General features: G+C 37.4%; 1 protein-coding gene across 1 annotated transcript in view; it reads right to left on the bottom strand.

Moving 5' to 3' along the window:
- EXOC2 (exocyst complex component 2) overlaps positions 1–19,821 on the bottom strand; it is a gene marked incomplete at its 3' end in the record, with an annotated part of 56,388 nt that extends 36,567 nt beyond the window's left edge. Inside the window, exons 1-4 of the mRNA XM_088537709.1 lie at positions 19,689–19,821; positions 15,065–15,241; positions 13,605–13,731; positions 3,592–3,705 (exon numbers count right to left, since the gene is read on the bottom strand). Coding sequence (XP_088393835.1) covers positions 3,592–3,705; positions 13,605–13,731; positions 15,065–15,241; positions 19,689–19,806 — 536 coding nt within the window. The remainder of the gene's footprint in view (positions 1–3,591; positions 3,706–13,604; positions 13,732–15,064; positions 15,242–19,688) is intronic.
- Between the last annotated feature and the right edge of the window lie 2,568 nt (positions 19,822–22,389).

Below are 22,389 nucleotides of genomic sequence, written 5' to 3'. Positions count from 1 at the left end.
TTTAGTTCACAATCCTTTTTCACTTTCGGTTTCTGAATTCCTTCACTATTTCTACATTAATTTGGCCCAAGTTTCAGAATTAAACAGAGTATTACAGCAAAACAAAGAGAAGCTGAACAGATTCCTACTTTATGAAAGTCTGTCTTTTCATATGCAATTCATTGGATTTTTTTACTTTTGAATATTCATGCCCAACTTACCATTGTTATGTCTACGGAAGGTTTCTTTCTATGTTAGTTTCCTAACTAGTTTTCTAGATCACTGACAACTTATATTTGATCTCATATCTTTTATTTTGGCAATCAGCTGCAATTATTTTAAAAGTGATTTGATAACTGCATTAATGACTGACTCTTTACTTGCATAGCTTTTTTTTTTTTTTTGACAGTGATTAATTAGCTGTGTTACTGGCTCCACTGTAAAATCATCATTGTAAAGCAGCTCAGAAATATAACACATGATTTTTATCCTTAGGAAAGTCCCTTTTCCTACCTGCAGGCCACCCTCCCTCCCCGTAGTGGAGAAAAAATCAAATTAAAAAAGTTTTTTTTTTTTTTTTTAAAGATCAGGACGCAAGATGGCTATCACCACCTGCTGGGAGACAGGAATAGAGGTGCCCTTAGAGACAGCTTTCTTCTTACAGATACGATGCCACAAATTTTTATTTTATTTCCTGTCTTGATCTGTTGGTCAAGAATCACATTATTTACTGGCTGGATTGGCCTACTTGCATGTACAAGAAAGACTTACCAGCAGCACTTTCAAACTAACAAAAATCTGCACTGTTCTCCATTTAAGTGGTTTCATTTTATCTGATGAACTAATAGTATGCCTAAATAGTTTATTTATACTTGTCATGCTTATGTCAGGACAAAAAAAAAAGACATTATTTTGATTGCTTAAAAAGAATTTCCTTCAAGGAAAAAACATACATAAGCTAAGCAAAACACCAGTGCACCACATATTTAGCACTCCTAATACCTGAGGTTACACAGAGGACAAGAACTGAATAGTTGTTATGTTTCCGGAAAAAGAACTCAAATGATATGGCCAAGATAATGGACAGTTAATAGCAATTCTAGAATATTTCTAAAACTAAACATTTCCAAGTAGAAAAAAAGAATCTTTTCTTTTTTCAAAACTATTTTTAATCGGATCTCAACATTATCAGATTCATCCTATTCTTTGAGCCATTCTTGTCTTTGATAGTTTTACACACTTTTGAACCTTCAGTGCTTTCCGGTTTATGATTTTCTAAACCAATATGAACATGCAGAAATTTTCCATTCAAAATACAGAAATCAGCTTTTCTTATTCCACTGAACTGAGGGGACCATGACTGCAATCTGCTGATGTGCAGAGACATAAACTAATGGAACTTTTCCAGGAACAGAAAGAGTGAGAGCTGATACTAGAAGAAAAACATTACATGTGTATCCTCTTAATAGGAAGCTTCAAATGCACCTAAGAATTGACTTTCAGACACTGATCTAATGTCACAGTACTGGCATAGTATATGTTTAAATGGGTCCATACAAGCTAATACAGGTACTTAGACTGTCAATTCCACAGTAGCACTGATGACCAGTGTTTTTACTGCTACCTTGTTTTATTTAAGAATAAATCATTGTTGTTCATATTCCACTGTAATTTGGATAAACCAGAGTTGTCAGTTTTAAGAAGTTATTTAACTTGCTTTTAGATCCAAGGCACTGTCAAACATATCCAAGTCATCTGGATACCTGTCTCAAGAGCCGCCATGACTTCCAGAACCTTTCCTCAAGCAGGGCAGCCAGAACAGGGCAGAACACTTCAACTGCAGCTTTAACAACATCAAGCAAAATAATTATCCCCCTATCTACATAACACAGTCCCAGTGATACACCCTAGAAGATGATTTGCACTAGACTGCCAACTGAAATTTATGGCATGTCACAAACCTGATCCTCCTCTGTACTACTGTTGCCTAATCCAGGGTGTATATTCTGATACTTGCCTTCCCCACTCCCCTTGTGACACTGCAGTCAGTGCCATGGCTGCCACTGATCATCACATCCCTGATCTTAGTTTTGAGAAGCAGACCTGGGTTCCCAAAGCTGTTTGAAGAAGACTACATCCACTTTCTCTTCTCACTGCAATGTCATCCTTTTGGGCCTCTTCTGATTCTGACTCACGAGCTCCCAACCATCCTGCTACCCATTCCATAAGACAGCTCCAGCTTCACAGCTGCTCCTCCCTCTCTTCTCCCTGCTTGTCCTTCCCAAGATCCTGTTCATCGCTGAATTCCAGCACACCTACCACTTCCCTATTTATTCTAATTCCACATGCAGAGTGGATTTCCTATATACTGCCCTTACCATGCAGGCTGCGTGCCTGAGTGCACAAGTGCATGAGGTGGGCCCACTTTTGACTGTTTCATTTTTTTTTTTCCTAAGGGCTCTCTTCATCCCATTGCAGCATCATATACATAGTGCTCTGGGCTCTGCTGTTTTCTTGACTTATTCTACATGTCTCTTGGCAGTGTCACTGCTGCCCTCACAAAACACACAGTGATTGAGGCTGGAAGGGATCTTTGGAGATCATCTAGCCCAACTCCCCTGCTCCAGCAGGGACACCTACAGCAAGTGACACAAGGCGGCATCCAGGTAGGTTTGGTCGATCTCCAGAGAAGGAGACTCCACAACCTCTCTGGTGCCAGGGCTCTGCCACCATCACAGTCAAGAATTTTCTCCTCAAATTCAGGCAGAACTTCCTGTCTTTCACCCTTTTGTCCTATCAGTGGCCACCCCTACACGCAAGAGTAACAAACAGATAACGGTCCAAGAGGCCAACTTAGAACAAACTTCTTAAAAACAGAAAGTGGCCTTTCTCACTTTATCATCTTTTAGACTTTCAAAAAACCTATTGATTCCAAAGTAGTTTTCAGCTTATATAAAGAATAATTTTTAAACACTTCTCTTCCAGTTTCTTTATTTCAGCAGATGTTGTCAGTATGTTTGTATTAGGCAATAACATTCATTTGCTGTTGTTCTTGTTCCTCAATCCACCACCACTTTGGCAGTAAAACAAAGTATTTCCCAGATTAAGAGTTAGGTTCTGGAGTTCTCTTTCTTTAAAAAGGGCTATTTCTACTATTAGATAATTGAAAAAAAAATAAACTGGCAAAAGAGTATTTCTCATCAAATTCTTATCAGAATCTCCAGCCAAAAGAAGCCAAAAGAAGGCTTATTCTCTCCTCTAAAATGATGTCAAGTACTATCTATCACAAACATGTACAAGTTTCGGAACTGAGCGTGCTCAGTTACACAATTAACAGCCAACTGTCACCCATTAACAGTTTCACTCTTGGTCTGTTCAGTCCGTTTCCTGGGGCTACAGCCATGACTTGGGTTAACAACTGGAGCGCCTACTCAAGGCCATGCTGCCTAACCCCTTAGACTACGCAGAACTTAAGCCTAAAGTGACACAAGTGTCTCCTCACACAGAAAAACAGATTACTACAATGTCAAGCATCACCGACACCTCATATAATGAAAATTCACATATATTTGATGTTATTAAAACTACTTATATGTTATAATAGTAACAAACCTGGTTGTTGAATGATTCTCAATCAGGTACCAAGCAGCAGAAAAGTTTTCGCTAGTGAAATCAGCACTCATCCCAGGAAACAGTGCCTCTAAATCTTTCTGAGGAAATCTGCTTCTGAAAAACAAACATTCATTTCTTCAGTGGAGCACATTCTAGTAAACAGGTTACAACTGAAAGTTTTACATAGCACAACAGCTCATGTTCCAACAAATTGTGGATATAAACTTGTTATGAAACTAAATCTGGTATTACAGACACACCTTGTGTAACTGGAAAAGAAATCTAATATAAATAAAAATAAATTTATCATTTTAATTACATAATAAATTATTACACAGTGAAGTAAATAATAAAATGATAAAACATGCTAGCACTAATTTTCAGTTAACAATATCACTGTGAATATTTCCATAAAAGTTAACTTCTCTCTCAATAATTTTTACATAGTTTGAAGTGTAAAACTTCAGCTTAATAATACTCCATCACAAGACATATACAGATAGCTCTTTCTTTGAAATATTTCATTATTAAATACACAGCCTTAAAAAACCAAGACACTTAAATTTTACTAGTGATTAATGCATTAACTGAACAACTAAGAGACTGGCTTGCAAAAACACTCAGTTTCTTATTTCCGTTGCTCACAAGACATGAGTTGTAAAGTTCCTACAGCTGATCCCATACGAACGAGAACAAACTGCTCCTGCTTTAAGCCTTTGTTGCTACATCCCTCATTTAGCTTCATGCTGCTAGGAGCTCTCACAGGGTCTGCTCCTATTCACAGTGGTAACTAGGGAAATACTGCCCTATAGCTCTTCTGCATTCTATGTACTTACACAGAGCTCAGGTAACTACAAGTACATGCTACATAAGCTACCTCTTGCTACAACATTTCTCATGCATAAAGAAGATTTAAAAAAAAAACTGCACACTGCTATTTTAAAACAGAAATTCTATCTTACTTCCCCAGCAGTACTGAAAATTCTTATTTAAAATCAAAATGTTAAGAACTGATCTTTATATCTTTACAAAAAGGAAGTGCCATGACTTCTACTTTTAAGCCCGAACAGCCCTCAGAATCTCTTACGCTTGGAATCGACAAGAGCTTCAGAGCTCCCTGTGGGTGTGACAGATCCCCAGTGCGCCCCAGTGCCATTTCACTTAAAGCACCTGCTCATTTCATCAGCACAGCAGATGTGCTTGGAATACTCTATTCCAAAGAAATAACATGGAGGACTAAAAAAATATAAATACATTACAAAACAGGCCAAAACAAGTCTAAATGATTTGTTTTGATACTTCTTTGCTTGATGGCCTTTGATTATTTGGGACTTTATGAACTTGTGCTGTCTTCAGAAAATGGGACTAAGCAAAATCATTACGATAACATTTATATTCAAAATTCAGGGGCACTAACACTGAATACGCTCAATCTTTACCCTTTAAAAAGGAAATCAGCACATCAAGCCAAGTAAGTGAGAATACTTTCTAATCCTTGATTCGGCATCAGTCCAACTTTAAGAACACAGGACATCATCAGGGTGACAATTTTAGGTGACCTTGTTCCACTGTCACTTTATTGCTTCCCCTGTAGCAGAAGTCCTGCAGGCACATGCAGGAGGACACACAGACCACACTTCCATTATGGAAATCCCAAGTTAAAAACCATTTTCCTGCAAAACAGGATACACTGACCTGTCTGCCAACAGTGAAACACAAGGGAAAAGTGGGCATATCCCAAGTGAGAACCAGCAGGTTCTGCTTATTTTTATTCAATCTGTCACTGCATAAAGGCAGTATGTGAGGGATTTGCTTGGGCACGCAGATTCTATGCAACAGCATTCTTTAAAACTAAAAAGTATTTTCTAACATCCCCGTACAAAAAAAAAAAATTATTCCATTTATTTCAAGTCAATGGACGAAAAACAGTTAATCCTCTTTTTAAAGAAGACATGACAGCGCTCTTCCCTCAGTGCAGACAAGCACTTCACACTTGGCCATATTCATTCTGCCACCTTCTCCTGTGCACGGCCAGGTGCAGTCACCACTCAGGTCTCCAGCCCCAGCTGAATCCCATTTTCAGAAACTAATCTCGATGAATTTAAGAAATAGATTATTATTTTTTTATTTTTGGACCACAAAGTCAGACTAAGAACTAAAATGCTCTCTCTGATGCTTACAAACTATGCTGCTACACAAAATACATTATAGAGACACAAATACGCAGTACTTAGCATTTAAGATCAAACTGGAGGGGGAAAAAAAAAAAGAAAAAGGGACAATAAAAGACAACCCAGAAACAACTGAGTCAATATTTATTCCATAAATATATTTAAAATCATATTTAATATGTATAAAAAGTCATTTGAAGAGACTTAAAAGTCATAATTTTCGGCTTTTTTTTTAAATCTAAAAATGATTCAAGGTAGCTGTTTCTATTCTACATTTTTCAATTACAAGTTGAAAAGCCAAGAGCAGATTAAATGAAAAAAGCTTAAGGCAGGCATTTTTTTTAAAAAAAAGAAAGAAGCACTTATACAAAAACAAAAGTTTCCCTCCATAAAATTCTGTTCATATTCAAAGGACCATTAGGACAAGCAGGTACAAAGGACCTAATGACACGGTACAGAAGCCTCTCAGCAGTAGCACTGGATTACAACAGGGGTATATAGCAATACTTTTTAAAAAACAGAAAAAAAATCCGCAACGAATCAAATGTGATGCAAGGGGAAGTGATAACAGATATGAGAAGGAGAGAAACAAGGAAAATAGTGCAAAAAACAAATGTAACAGTTAGCAATGAAGGTCGCAGTATTTCTCTATGCTTGATGAAAAAAAGAGTGATAACACAACACGAAAATTTATAAACATCAGTAAGTCACAAAGGTTCTAGTGACCTTGAATTTTATGAATGCTGGCTAGTGAGCAGAAAATGCTGACAACTATAAGAGCATACATGCAGACTAATTTTCTCTCTCTTTAAAGAGATTTTAAAGTAATATCTTGTTCTTTACAAGTATTCTAAAACGTCAAGTATGCATAAAGGATTTACTAGACAGTATCTCATGTATGATACATACCATGAGTGAGTGCCCAGAAATATTTATATTAAACTCATGTGCCACAATAAATACATTAATTAATTAAAAAACAAGTAACAGAATTGATTCCTATTTGTCAGAATTTTAGTATCTTTTATCAGTTAGATAAATAAGTCCTTCGAAGGTCTTACAGAGAAAACTGATTTACAGTTTACTCATAAGCAGGCACATATGTGATTTTGGAAAGCATTTCTGTTTTCTTCATTTGAATATTCTAGGCTGAGGATGCACTAGCAGTAGCAGCAGAGATCACACTCGCACACAATGAAGTTGTTGACCACCACCCTTCTGTCGCTTTGCTAGTTATGTAAGAGTAGTCACGTACCACTAGAAGTAACTCTTCAAATCCTGTCTTTGATTAAAAATCATCACTGTAAAGGAAACTGGGAACCAGAAATGCAATTCGGAAAACCTCAGAGAAAGAGACAAGCTAAGCATCTTATACCAGTATATCTAATATAATCGTGCAGTATTACAATGCTGTCACAACGGTACTCACATAAAGGGCATGCACATCCACTTTAGATCCATTTAGTTCTAATGGATCATTCACTGGGCCACATGTGACCCAAGCTGATCCAAACTTAGCTGGGCCAAGTCCTTCTTGCACCATTCTAGCATCCCCTACTTTAAAGTCAATATAACCTAGCACTCAACAATTTTAACTTAACATTACAACATACATCAACGATTACAAATTCAACTATAAGACCTTGTGTATACACAGAGTATTTACATCTGCCAGGGGTCTAAAATTAGCCTATGATCTCTGTGAGTAAAAAAAAAGTCTACAGTAACAGAATAGAGTGGATTCTACTGAACAGAGCTTGGCTATGAAAGCAACTTAGGATTATTCCCCTTAAATTTCAGAATCCTAGAGTATGATTTCCAGCATACGTGACAGTATTTACAGATCAAACTCAGGTCTCAAAACTGGATACAGCTACCAAAAGGTAACTTGAACCTCAATTCCACAGGAGTTTACAGGTCAAAAGGAGCAGCTTTAAATAAACACGGATTCTGACTGGCAAGCAGCATAAACAAGCGAGAACTGGAGTTGCTGCACACTCTGCCTCTGTCTGGTACCAGTCAGGCTCAGAAGCAGCCTTTGTACCAGCTGTACTTTGTTAATCGGGCATGCAAGCAGCCCAGCAGAAAGGACATTGGAATAGACTAAACAAGGCAAACCAGAAGGCATTAACACAGCTCTCTGCAACAGCAGTGACGAGGATGCACGCTGGAAAGTAGCACTGGGTGAATAAGAAACATGTCAGTAAAATGATTAACCATCATTGATAAATGGGAAAATGTGATAGGAAAAATATAAGTAGAAATAGAAACAGAGGTTGTAGTGAGATAGGGGTTGATCTCTTCCCAGAACAACTACAGACAGGACGAGAGGAAACGGCCTCAAGTTGTACCAGGGGAGGTTCAGGTTAGACATTAGGATGGATGAATTTCTACACAGAAAGAGTGGTGAAGCACTGGAATAGGCTGCCCAGAGAGGTGGTGGAGTCACTGTCCCCGGCAGTGTTCAAAAAAATGCAGATGAGGCACTTAGGGACATGGTTTAGCAGGGCTGGTTTTGAGGGGCTTATGGTTGGATTCGATGATCTTGAAGGTCTTTTCCAACCATAACGATTCTATGATTCTAAGTAGGGGGCTGAACTGATGCATTAGCCTTACAAGCAGTGAGTGCCAACATATTTTTAAGCAGAAGCATTAATATATTTTAATTCTAATACTGGGGCACAGATGCTGGATCTCTCTATTGCAGGTTTCACCATTTTTTCTGTGGTATCCCTACGATACAAGTTTCCATGAAGAAACACAAAGCTCCCGGGGCCCTGCGAGCCCTCCCTCAGGGCAGCAAGGGCCGGACACCGTTAGGTGGCAGTGCGAGACCAGCGCGTGCAGCCGTCCGGGCGCTGGCGTGGGAAGGGGGCAGCATCTGTGCTGAGTGGGTGGATGTGGAAGCGCGCGGAACGCGCCTCGCATGGCAGCAGCGTGCGCGAGGCCGACCGCCGCAGCGAGCCCTGCCTCCCGCAAAGCGGCAAGCGCCGGCCGCAGCCTTCTCGCCACCACTGGGTCGGCCACTGTCACTGCTCTGCACAGAACAGATTTTCCCCGCGTGACACAGTACAGAGGGGAGGCAGCGCAGACTCGATGTAAATGCTGACTTGTGTGGGAGGCACAAAGTGCATGTGGAACATCTGATCAAGTAATTGATTCACAAGTTTTAGGAGGATCTAAACTTTCAGGAATAGATTTTGGCCAGTGCTCTCACAGAACAACATTTTTCTCTCCTGGACTTTTCAAAACTCCAGTCACTGCATCACCCGCCAACCTGTTCCTGTAGCAATTCTAAAAAATGTCAAAATAAACAAGAGTTTCACAACATTCCTATTTGGTGGCCATTTGGAAATCCTTTTCCCCCTGCAAGCTATATAAGCCTCCTGCAGTGGTTTCTGACAATATCTCTATAATACCCCAGTCAGGAACATTGCTTTTTTTTCCCCCTTCATCCTAGTTGAAGAGGGGATGACACTGGACACTGGACTTTCCTGTGCACTTCAGGCCGTTGTAAGGATGACACAAGAAAATTAAAACTGTCTGTATTCTATCCTGAAAATAAACTCAAAAAGATCACATAATTTCTTTTTTTTGTTTTGTTTAAAGGAAATATTTCACAGTACACAGACAAGATGCACTAAGTTTTAACAGTGTAAAATTTTGATCTAATGGGAAGCAGTTCTGTTTTGAACTATGAACACAACCACAAGCAGGACAGAAAACCAACATTTTTAAACATTCTTTTACTAACATATGTGACCTTATAATGCTTTAATAATGATTCTTAGCTAAAAGGTTCTAAGATCAATACAGAATGATTGATTCTTTTATTTTTTTTTCAATTGGGACACTCAAAACAAAAGATGTGCAAAACAAAATACAAAAATGGCAATTAAGCCTTGAAAATTATGAAAAACTTATCAGGCAGCAGTTACAAATAGATATTACTTGTTAAACAACCAGGGTGAAAAGCGATGGCTTGCACACTATCTACATCTGTAACACTTAACTAGTCTTGACTCAATAACGAGCATATCAGGAGGAGCAGTGGCTATCTGAAGTCCATATTTTTACACCCTTGCAACATCTGAATACGAAAATAAAATTCTATATGCATATTTTGAGTACATATACTACTATAACTGTAGTAGTTTTAACTACAGTTGCTACTATAATAAGCCAAAACTACATATGGTATTCAATAATTCCAATGCATCAAACTCACTATTATTTATTTACCTTAATTCACAGCCCAAAGGCTTCATTCACTTGACACAGTTATTCCTAAATAAACTCCAATCTTGCATCTACTGAGTCAGGATAAATAAAATTTATTCTGAATGAATGCCAGTGGTTTAATGAAATATTTTACTAACGTATTTCAATTCATTATGGAAAGGGTTTGGTTTAAATGTCCCACTTGCAACATCTTGCACCTGATTGATTCACAATCTGTGATTAATTTTTAAGTGTGTTTTAAGTGGACAAAATACCATATGCAATTAGATACCCAACAAATGCAACTTTTTAGAACTAAGAATAACCTGTATTAAAAAGAAAAACATACCACAAAGGAGAGGTGAACTTAACCCTTTCCCATGCTCCAGACTGTATTTTTGGTATCATCCATTGATGTCCAACAACCGCTTTCTAGAAGGATGACTTTTTCCTCTCCTTTGTCTACCCATTTCCTGTTTTCTCCACAGTGTGCTCCCCTCTAGCTTTTCCTCATCCTGACTCCTATTTTCCCAAATCTATATTTCTCTCTGATTTTCATCCCAGTCCTTTCCACACTATCCCTCTTTAGTGTCCCACTGTTAGCCTGTGCTCCAGGGAAAGTTGTTTTTTGCTCAGCAGCCGCAAGACTGCTGCAAGGCAGGCTGTAGACATTGGAAATCCCACCAGGGCAGATTGGTGCCACAGACTGATACTCATTTCTATAGCTTCAGAAGCAAAATACGTCCCATCACATAACTATTCTTTATTGCACGATGTTTTCTATTAGTTTAAAAGATCCCTGAATTTCAGCAATTTTTATCACTTCGACTGAGAAGTTATTACAGTATTTAGTAACGGTTAATACTTGCTTGTATGCTCCCCTTCTTAATTTATAAATGCCATTTTTCTTCATTAAGGAGTTCTAAATATTTCTGACTTCCTTTCTAAGTCTTTTGCACACAAAGTCTGAATTCATTAACAGGCTACTTGCTCACTTAAAGGTAAAGCTTTTAAAAGATAACCTTGCTGGTTTCCTATTTAACAAAACATCCAAACAGGTGCCGTCAGATTAAAATAATCTGTAATGCTTAATCTATTGAATGCAAACTGCCTCTACTGTAAGAACTATTAGTTTTGACACTGAGATCTTACATTAAAAGTTCTATTAAAATAAGACCAATTTAAAAGTAACTGTGCCATAGCCAGCGTATTTACCGAAAAAAGTCTTGCAAGAAACACAGATGTCTGATACAATTTAAGTGGTTATTCTGATTTAAATTCTGGAGAAAATAACGGAAAAGCTTTTTCAGGGTTCAATTAAAGTAGGAAAAAAACAATATTCATGTCATTCCTAACAGTTTCTTAAAATGTTTGCAAACATATTATACTGGCTTTGAGATTAAGTGCTTGACTGAAAAAAGTAATCCAACAAGTTTAATATATTGTCATTTTACTGGAAACTTGGTAAACGAGACCAATTAAAAACTTGGTGCTATGCAGTGCCAATAGTATAAATCACACAGCTGACTAACTGCAAAAAGAAAAGAAAACAATCGGTAGGAAATCAAATCTGAGATTATCCTAGGCAAGGTTTTACTAAAGACCACAATACTACTTAGTCAGTAATTAAATCATCTTATTTTATCATCAATCAGTTTTATAAATAGTTGGAGAAAATTTGAAGTAAATAAGACAGAGTCTGCAAGCTAGGCAGAGAAGACCAGCTTGTCAAGCAAACAAGATCCAGCTGAACAGTGCCAAATGCAAAATGACACAAAACGCTGAAGGAAACCAGGTCATCCCTGCAGAGCGATAGGAGACCACATCAGAAGCAGAAGTAGCAACTGATGGGAAGCAGCTAACAAGTGACTCAGTGTTCACTGGCATACAATGCTGGCATAGAAAGGATTATCATATATATTTTTTTTTTTAACATGCAAACAGGGAAGGGCAGAGACCGTCAGTCTTCTGGTCTGACCTTGGGATACTGACCATAGATCTAGAATCCACATTTTAACAGGGTTGGAAAACCGGAGATGATGAAAAAATATCAGAAGTTATTTCATGGGATGGAGAAGAATACTTAGAAGAAGAGATACAGATCAGTCAAAAATCTCAAGTTATTACAAAAAAAAAAGGGCAATTCCTTTCGAAAGACAGACGTATATACTCAAACTAGGAAAGAAATGCATCACCAGAGGCTGGAAACAGAGGCCAAATCTACTGGAAACCACATAGATTTTGGGAAATGTGCATTTGCCCATCAGAACAAACTAACAATCGACACTGGATTTTCTACAGTGTAATTCCCGCAAACCAAGACTGGATATCTTCTGGGAAAGCACATACTAAGGATAATCATAAATCACTATATTAAATGTAGAAATAGCTATTTTTCTAAAAATAATAATTAACAGCCTGAGTTGACAAGACTTTAGACCAAATATTCTAACAACTCCTTCTGGCCTTCAGTTCAACAATCCTTTCACATGACTTTTGCCACTTGGCACGAATGAAGAGATGAACGAAAAGCAAGAACTCCACGTTTTTAAGAACTTCTTGGAGTCTATCATGTTTTGTCATAAGGAATCAAACTCCAAGCAGTTCGTTGTCAGGGTTTCAAAAAGGATGATAATTCAGGAAATACAGGAAACTGGACATAATTAAGACCAAATTAAAAAAAAAAAATAGAAGATTTTGTCTATTGTGCTAAGTAATAAGAGATAATGATTAAACTATTTCCCAAACATCAGAGACATTGGCAAATTTCAGACACGAAAAATTAGACCAAAAAGTTTCTTATTACAGAAATGCACAATCATATTATCCACCCTTATGAAAAAGGAATAATACGGAAATCATTCACAGCCTCCTTTTTAAGAAAAAACAACAAACAAAAAACATAGATGAAACTGTATGTACTCTTGCCCACAAATAAACCAAGTATTCAGGGACCACTAGTGAAACTGTCTAACTTCAAACAGAACTAATATCTTGATCAAGGCAAAAATTGTTTCTGACACTGTTTCTAGGAGTTGGTCGGGCTTGGAGCCCTAACAGTATCTCTTCTATAGCCCTCTAATTCTGTTTATTGCCTACCTATTATTGAGTTCCTATTTCAGAAACCATCTAAAAAAGTCTACCTATTTATGAACAAAAGTAAGGGACACAGTGGATTGGAAAAGAGTATTTACATTTCAGTAAAATAAACTAGTTGCTGTGGTATAATAAATCATGCTTTACAGTGCAATTTTAGCAACTGATAGCTATCTAAACAACCTTAAAAGCCCCATGAAACTCAAATGCAACATTAAGTATTCCATAGCTACGAAGTATAAATCCAAAGCCTTCCTCAAAATCTAAACATCACAGGGTTCAGTATATCAAGCTTTTAAATTATCTACAGTCCTAATTGATGCTCCAAAAATAAGGATTACTAAGCAGGACAGAGCATATACCAACATGCTCTTTTAAGCCTCAAATTTTATACCATCAGCTTAATATATGTATGTATTTTCAAATCCCTTCCCGTCCTATAAACTGTTAAACTTTTCTGGAATTCACAGAGGCATATATAGAGAAAACTACTAAAAATGCGGATTAGAGGCATTTGGTACTCACTTGTCTATCTCAATACCAAGTGGATTAGCTGGACGTAGGGACAAGGGGGGAATCCCTTTGTTCCTATCAGTGCGCATGTCGTAATAGTTCATTTCATCCACCCAGACAGCAGACTGATCCAAGATACCTAGAGAAAACAAAGGACATATCCTTAAAACAACAAGGGCTGGCCAGCACTATCAGCTCCTAACATACTGAATTAATTTGAAAAATCCCAATAAATAGAAAATGCATGCCTAGGTAATATTTTGGAAGACACATGGCAAAACAACCTGGATACAATTATGCTAAATTATTTGATTACAGCTGCTGAAAAGGTATTAATGCCTGGGCAACACACATTGCCTCTTAAATAGCACACTATTCCATGAAAATTAAGAGCACTGTCCTCTTGCTTTTAAACACAATATAACAATATTTTTCATTCCCTCGAGTATTTTGATATCTGTCCACCACATTGTCATCCATTATTTCTGAAACCATCAGTTAGTTGGAGGTCTCCCTATGGGCATATTTTAAGAAAGATCCTTTTCTCTATGGCTCTTAGTAAGCACAAGGTCAGTCAACCTTGGCCACGTGCCAAACGGATGATGCCTTCAAGCTCTTGGAGAACACAGGACTGGCTTTGTCTCCAAAGCCTTAGCACAAACGATGTGCAAAGGTGAAGCACAGTGGTTCTGAGGCCTCAAGAGAGAATCATAGCCAGATACTTGAACATCCCCAGTTTGATACCTTCAGAGAAATTAGGCAGAAGCTCTTAATATAACTTGGGAAAAAATATGTGTTATTTAACTGTCACTGATCAGAGAGAGAACAAAAGCCTAAAATATTTCTTTCTGTGAGAATCCTCATGTTAAAGAAAGCTTCCTGTTCAACTGTATCAATGAGTTATTCCAACAGAGGCATTTTAAATCCAGAGGGTATTTAGATTAGATTCTAGATTAAGCAGAGATCCTAGACTGCTTGGCAACATCACTTAAATGATTAAGCATCACATGAAAAATACTTCAGACTTTACGTCTGACAGGACAGTTTGAACTATAAATAAGAAATGGCACTCAGGACTCAGCATTTTAAAATATATGAGCTGTCAGCTCCAGATTTAGGTATAAAGCTCACGAGCTTTTTTATATTTTGTATATATCTAGTACACTTAAAAGTAAGATGAACCATTACTGGATCTGTCATCAATTTTTTGAAAATGTTAATACTTCTGCCTAACAATAAAAGGGCCCACTTTTCATTACTCATTGAGAGTTTATCAGAATATTGAGAAAGAAGAATTTAATTCAAACGTAGTACGAATTTATATATATTTTATTGACCTAGTCTACTTTTTTAGACAACTAAAGATTGTCTCCAGGTAGACTCATTTTAAATATACATTTTATTTAAAGAGACACTCAGTCATATACTTGTTTAGCAAAAGAAAAGAACAGATATGGGTTTGAACAAAATACCTATTTTTTCAGGCTTCAGCAGTTTGAAGGAAACAGTTGAAGTTCCTTTGCCACCAGACTTTGTAGTCACAATAATGTCCCCTTTATCATTTTTAGCTTGTCCCACTCGACACACAATTTTGCTTGCAGACATCCATTCAGCAGTTAGCAGACAGTTATGCCCACAGATTGTTAAACCTGAAAGAAAGAATAACCATGAATGAATATTTTTGAAGTGATGTAAGGCAAGTAACGCTTATGTTGTTTCACACACTTCACATGAATATACGACTTCTCCAGTCCCTAACAGCCAAGATGGAGTCAAAGTGTCACAGATACGGGTTTTTCAGATAATCCCTAGCTGACTTCAGGTCTAAAGTCCTATTGCCATTTCATGAGACAAGCTTCAAGCAACACTGCATATATTTCAATCTCTACTATCATTTATGCAGCTACTGTAACTTTTCACAAAACCACAGAATGGTTGACAAGATTTGAAAGGACCTCTGGAGATTCCACCACCTCTCTGGACAAAATGAACAAGTGCTCTATTACCTTCACAGTCAACAAGTTTTTCCTCATACTCTCTCTCTTGTAGCTCCATGTCCCTCTTGTACTGGGAAGCCCAGACCTGCGCACGGTTCTCCAGATGCGGCCTCACCAGGGCTGAGAGGAGAGGGGAAAGGCTCACCTCCCTCGAAATGCTGGCAACACTCTTACTAATGCATCCCAGGAAACCACTGACCTTTTTGGCCTATTTTAATTCACGTTGTACAAAATGTCCTCTGTAAGAAATACTTACAAAAAACTTCCACCAAAACTGCAAGCAAAATCTTTGGTAAGTTTATCACGTGATTTTTCATAGCAAAAACTAGAAAAACCTGCAAAACTTTCACAAGAAACTATGTTTGTTCAAGCTTAATTGCTTAATGCCACTTTTCAGTGATACAGAAGAGACTTTTGGCCAAAGTACCACCCCTTCACAAATATTCTGTCCCCTTTTTCCATATTAAAATTCATTATGCAAGAATGATTCTGCTGAATAAACTCCCCTTCCTTCAGCAAAGAACAGCAATGTAATGTTTACTTGTGTCTTCCACTAAACTTTCACACAGCAGAAGAACAAATAACATAGTATGAAATAAAACATACATTTTAGTCATGAAGCACTCTTACAGAATAAGACTATGGCATATTAAACTTAAGAACATCTATTCACACTTAGAGTCAAGCTACATCTTAATATGAGGTCTGAGGCTTTTGAGGCCTCATCTTCTCATCTTTACTCATCCAATTGTGGTTAGATCAGGATTCAGGATGACAGAATAGATGAGCAGATCTAAAGGGGCAGTTCTCACATTTCTAATTTGAATTCTGTTGTCTCAAAGAATTAGCAAGATTCTAATTTCTATACTAGGAATAGAGAATGGTCAGTCACAGACAATATTTGTAGAACTTCCTTAGGTTGCTCATTTACTTTAAATTAGGTATTTTTACCCTTACCTAGAAACATAAGGCACACTATCCAAAATGGCAAGGCTGTACTAATGTGTTAGCTGTGCTAGAATTTAAATCCAGCAGGTTTCTTTCTCTATTGGCTTGGCTTTTGTTTTCAATTTCTAGAAAGCTCTGACCAATTTAACAAACACTTCGAGACCGAAAAGGGTCAGCATATATGGCACAGTACCAGAGCTTCACAGTTACTTTTTCTCACAATTTAAATCTCTGACATTACACAGCAGACAAATTTGGCAGTTTTTCATGGTTTTGTCAGACATCTGATTGCCTCATTCCCTGCCAAAACCTATTTTGAAAACGAAAACGACGGTAAAAAAGAACACCCATGAATCTTATTATATTTGAAAGAAATTTTATGTGAGCAAGGACAGTAGGTAGGTTTCTTAAGGGACACCTAAAGAAAAAGAAGACACAAGAAAAAAAGTGTAATATATCAAGAATAGCTTGGTTGTCATTTTAGCTGTTGCAGTTGTTTCTTTGCAACACTTTAACCACAGCGAGACTTATTATTTAGTTTATTTATCAGGGTGTGGGGGAAGAACATTTATGATGCATAGGTTTTAACCTTAGACTTCAGCATCAAGTCACTTCTGGTTTTCTGCTACCAAGTTCTCTGAAGCAAAAACTAACTGCAAGGAATTGTCTGAACCACTCATAGAAACAGACTTTCACTCTAGAATTAGAGAAGTCTGAATTCATGCTTAAATCAAGTTACATTTTAAAATCAAGATTTGAACATGGTAGGTAAGAGGTTACCGAGCAACCATTTTAAAGAACCTTGCATTGATTATTTGTTCTTTATTAGAAGGTTCCTAAAGCTCTCAAGAGAATGAGTTCCTAAGATTCAATACTTCTTAAGCAAAACCACCTTCCTCTGTATCTTAAAAATGCAAGAGAAACAAAGTCTCTACGAACATTTTACAAATCTCATTACCTATGATAATGGCACAGGCCAATTTCTGAAACAAGTAATGGCATGTTGGAAAAGATCCTCTGGCATTACCATATTATTTTCGTCACAAAATAAGAAAAACATACTTTAAATAAAGATTTACTTTTATCGGCATTGATCTTTTAAAATTCCATACTGTAGGTCTAGTTTTTAAAGGGTATTTTGGAGGATTTAGGCCTCCAAAAGCACAAGACATTTTCACGAAATTTCATTATTTTTGTCAACCTTATATATTGACAATTTTACGACATCTAAAAGATAAAGATGTGATACCTCATAAGACAAAGCAAACCTTGACAGCATAGATATGCACATATATCCCGAATTTGTCTTTTTGAACAAGTTGCAAATAAAAGTAACTTATTTAGTTTCAAAGGCACACACAGACTATAAGACTCTCCCTTAACAAGATGAAATGAAAAGTATGCTATATGATATTCTATTTATACAAGAAATTGATTTTTGCATTCCATTTTACTCTCATGAGTCTCAACAACAGATTATAAACTCTACAGAATCCTTACTGCAACTCACTCATGTCTCATGCCTTCAAAGAATTACATTTGCAATTATTTCCATTCAAGGCACAGGGACTATTTACATGACTAATTTAACCACAAAAAGAAATCTTTACATTTCTGAGGTCTTCTTCATTTAGTAGAAAAAGTCAAGCTCAAGAAAAGCTCAAAAAGTGAGCTCAAGAAAAAAGAAGACTGTACATTTGTATTTGTATTTATTTATGTTTACCTCAAAATACCTGATTATTAGCAGTCATGTGTGTAAGAGTGTAAGATTTACTCTAAAAAAAAAAAAATATTAGTAGTCCAGTAGCAGTATCGGGACATAGTTCCGAGATTTTTTCCTAAACAGAACCTAAGACCGTTTCTAGAAGGACTGTATCTATGAGGTACTGAAGATATGAAGCAAACAGCAAACATTTATATACTTAGAAATATATCTACCTGTAACATAATCAGATTTTCATATATTTCTAAATACAGGCCTACAGCAGCCTTGTCTGGTAAAGGAGGTAAATACTATTTCCTCTTTTTACATGCAGCAAACTGAAACGAAGGAAAAAATTGCACTGGGTTGTCCTCAGCCACAAAGTTCGTTGTGGTGGCTAAGAATGGAATTCGGGAATTCTCGTTTACAGTCATGAGGTGAAATGTTGTTTCTAGCAAAGCCAAACAGAATTCCAGTAGACTCTCCAGAGGAGTCATGCACAAGAGACCAGACAAATTGTCTCTAACATGAATACACATATGCTTAGCTTAAAAAATGAATATGGGAAATTGCAGTTCTTATAGTTAACTTAGATTTCAAAAGGTTTTACAAAGTCTTTCTTGAATGGCTTAAGAAAGTTAAGCAGCTAGTGGATATGATAGACAAATAACTGTTTAAAAAATAGCAAACAGAGGTAGAGTAAATGTTTTCTCCCTTTTTTCTGAATCATTTTCCTCAGGGAAGTTCTGACATTCAATATATTTATAAGTAATTAGAAATTAAGGTGAATGAAGAGAAAAAAGAGATAAACTGAGATTCTTCAGCCTCGAAAATTGGCAACTGAGAGCAGTGATGATCAAGATCTATAAAGTCATGAGAATCATTGAGATAATCAATAGCGGAGACCTGCTCATTCCCTCTTCCAATGCAAGAACCATGATGATTCAAATTAAGATACCCATTTAAAAATTACACAGGAGACCACTGGTCACACAATATGTAGCTAAATTTTGTTCTTCTTGTCCTAGACTGCTGAAGACACACTAACTGAATTTTGCACTAATACAAGTAATAGCAATGCTCAGAGACTCTCTCAGCATAGTGAAAACACTTTTGACTGGGAAGTTTTCAAGCTGAAAATTCTCCACATGTGTTGTAAAGAAGGAGTGAATCACAAGCCCAAGCCTTCCTTGGATGCTCACATAGGCATTTGTTCCTGCCTGGTGTTCAGTACAGGGGGTTGAGTCAGACTAGCCCATTTAGCAAAGAATGGCCATTCTCGAATTATGGACACAAGGGCATGTTTGTGAAAAATGGCATTTCTCAAACCATACGACAGATTTTACAACGTTAATTGCTAAGAATACAAGTGTTAGCACATCCCAAAGGCTGCGTTCTACAATCTTAAAAAAAGCTGACACTTTTATTTCCCTCCTCTCTCCAACTTACCTATGAGGTCTGCAGGCCCAGTTCCCAAGTTTTCTCCTCTGATTGTCACTTTTGTCCATGAGATGCCCTCATTGGGAGAGATGCCAGTAACAAGTGGGGGCTGCCGTGCTCGAGACATGATGTCTTTCTTCAGTTGTTATTCACCTGTTTGGAAAGAAACAATCATTTGAAACCAAAAATTACATTGTGTAAAAATTATTTTAAAAAAGTTTTTATAAAATGATAAAGCAAAAATATGACTGTAGATAGGAAACAGTACTCTCAAAGCTTTATCCCTACATATTGACCAAACAATGTAATACCTATATCTTTCTGTAAAAGGAAAAATGTCCTGTAAAATTTCTTTCACAACGCTTAATGAAACAATATACATATTCCAAATCACTGATATCAGAACTCAAATGGGCCTGTTGCTCAGTCCTCTACTAGAAATTTACTGTGGTGTTGTTTAGAAAATTTAGAATTGCTAAGCTAGGTAAGGGACTGTGATTATACATCTGGACTAACACCACATCGAAAGGCGTCTGACTGGCACATACGTTCCCAATGGTGGGAATCCCCATATAGATTGTATAAAGCATCAGTGTTTATACAAGCTGAAAAAGCAAAACAACAGACACTACACTAACAAAGTATATTAATAAAAGAAATAATATCCCAACAGATCAACATAAACGTACACAAAAATATTGAAGAATTGATTCTACTGAGTTTCATTCTGTGTATAAAGCTAGAAGGCCATTCAAACCCATTTATCTCTACAAAAGAAACACCCATATGGTACTCGTGCCCGCGGCCCTACGTTCAGGTCTCTGTGCAACAGATGACGGATTCCTGCTGCACCTCAGCACCCTCCTCTGTGCAGCTCTGCAAGCAAACGAAGCAGGAGAGCACAACCCGAAGGGTATTAGCTCCCACCAGCTTCTCCACGTTCATAAACCTTTTGGTACTTACAGCCTGCCCCTAGGGACATAGATACTACAAAAGTTGTAAGACAGGCACAAAATAACATTTCTTTCAAGGACTTCCATGGTAATTCTGTTCCATTCCATTCCAATGAGAGCTGAATTCTTCTACTGAGACATGACAGCATCTTTGATATTTTTAAGCAAAAATCTCATTCAGAAACATGCCAAGTGATGTACGAACAGTTTCTAATAGGAATTTATCTGCCATGGAAAGGTAATAATCAAATATAATCTACGGGGAAAAAAAAGGTTTCTTAACCCTGAAAAAAGTACGATGAAAGAATTCTGTACTCAAAAAACAAAGATGCATAAATACAACAATTTAGTGCATATGATTTTAAACGTTGGTCCAAAACATGTGGCATATATGCCAAGCACCATAGGTATCTGTAAGATTTTCATCGTTTACTTGTGGATCAAGCCATACTTTTTATTTCCGCTTTGAAATAACCAAGCCCATGAAACTCTGTAAGGTACCCCTACCAAAATGCTAGCGTAAAATTGAAGCTTCCAACCACTTGCATTAGGAAATTGAGTAAGTTATCCTTGTCTCAGTCTCTTTGGCATATCTCGAGCTCAGCAGCTGCAGAATCAGACACGGCTTGCAGAGAACCTCTTCACCTTTGCTGGTGTACATAGACCTGCCATGAAGATGAAAGAGGCCCTTACTGACATGACACTTGACTGATTCTCGGAAGGCACAACGAAAATGAAGATGGAAACAGGAAAGGCAGGAATAAGAAGGAAGATCTCCCCTGCTCCCAGAACAGGATTGTTCCCAAACAAGACTGCATCTCTCTCTATACCCCAGATGTATATAGCAGGTCACTTCGGACAAAACTCTCCAGTAACTTTTTTTTTCTTGACAGCTTCTGAGTGTCCAATTTCAAATCACAGGAGCTGAGACCTCCAGAGCCACAGCTGAAGTCAATGAGAAACACACTCTGAACATGGGAAGTGCTATACAATGCTCTAAAACACTGTGGTCCTAAATTATGATCTCAAATCTCTAAATGTGGTCAGTCCTAACAGCCTGTTTTTCAGTTTCCTCTGTTTAAAATGGGAATGCTACTATACCACCTCAAAAGATATAAATGCATCAATGCAGAGTATTAATAGACTTCACGTCATTATAAAGGATATCATGTCTTTGTAGAACATTAATTTCCTAGGTTTTCACAAATAAGAAATTGCTAAAAAAAATCATATTCTGCAATATAGTATCATACATCTTTCAAGTCAGTACATAAAATGTTGGACCTTTTCACATCTAACACAGGGCTGGAGGAGCAATTGACGGATGCAATAACAATAATATGGCAGAGCACCACTAAAAGAGAGAGGGACAAACCAGCAGACTATGAAGACATGAGCGATCCAAACACAGCAAAGAAGGTTGTGCTCTGGCAGGCAGTGCCCTAGTCCCTGCTTCCTTCTCCCTACTCCTATTTCTTTCCCAGCATCGTTTTCCTCCTTGCACAGAGGCAGCCTTCCCCTGCCTCATTTCAAATCTGAGACCAAGTCCTAGTTTTACAGATGAGCGATATCCTGCCTCTACTCTGCTGACTTCTGGCTTCTTATCCATAAGGTCGACAGGGCTTATTTTGTTCCCTAATATTCTCCCTTCTATTCCCGGCACCTTGATAATTCCTTTTCCTTATCTCCTATTTCTTACCTCCAGTCTTCTTGTTCAGACAAACAACCTGAACTCCTGTTGCTTTGGTTGCTCTCTC

Source organism: Tinamus guttatus, unplaced genomic scaffold (genome assembly GCF_059628265.1).
Source record: "Tinamus guttatus ecotype Peru unplaced genomic scaffold, ASM5962826v1 Tinamus_guttatus_pri_ptg000852l, whole genome shotgun sequence".
Lineage (NCBI taxonomy): Eukaryota > Metazoa > Chordata > Aves > Tinamiformes > Tinamidae > Tinamus > Tinamus guttatus.
The sequence above is the reverse complement of the archived record's forward strand: the minus strand, read 5'-3'. Positions and strand labels throughout refer to the sequence as shown.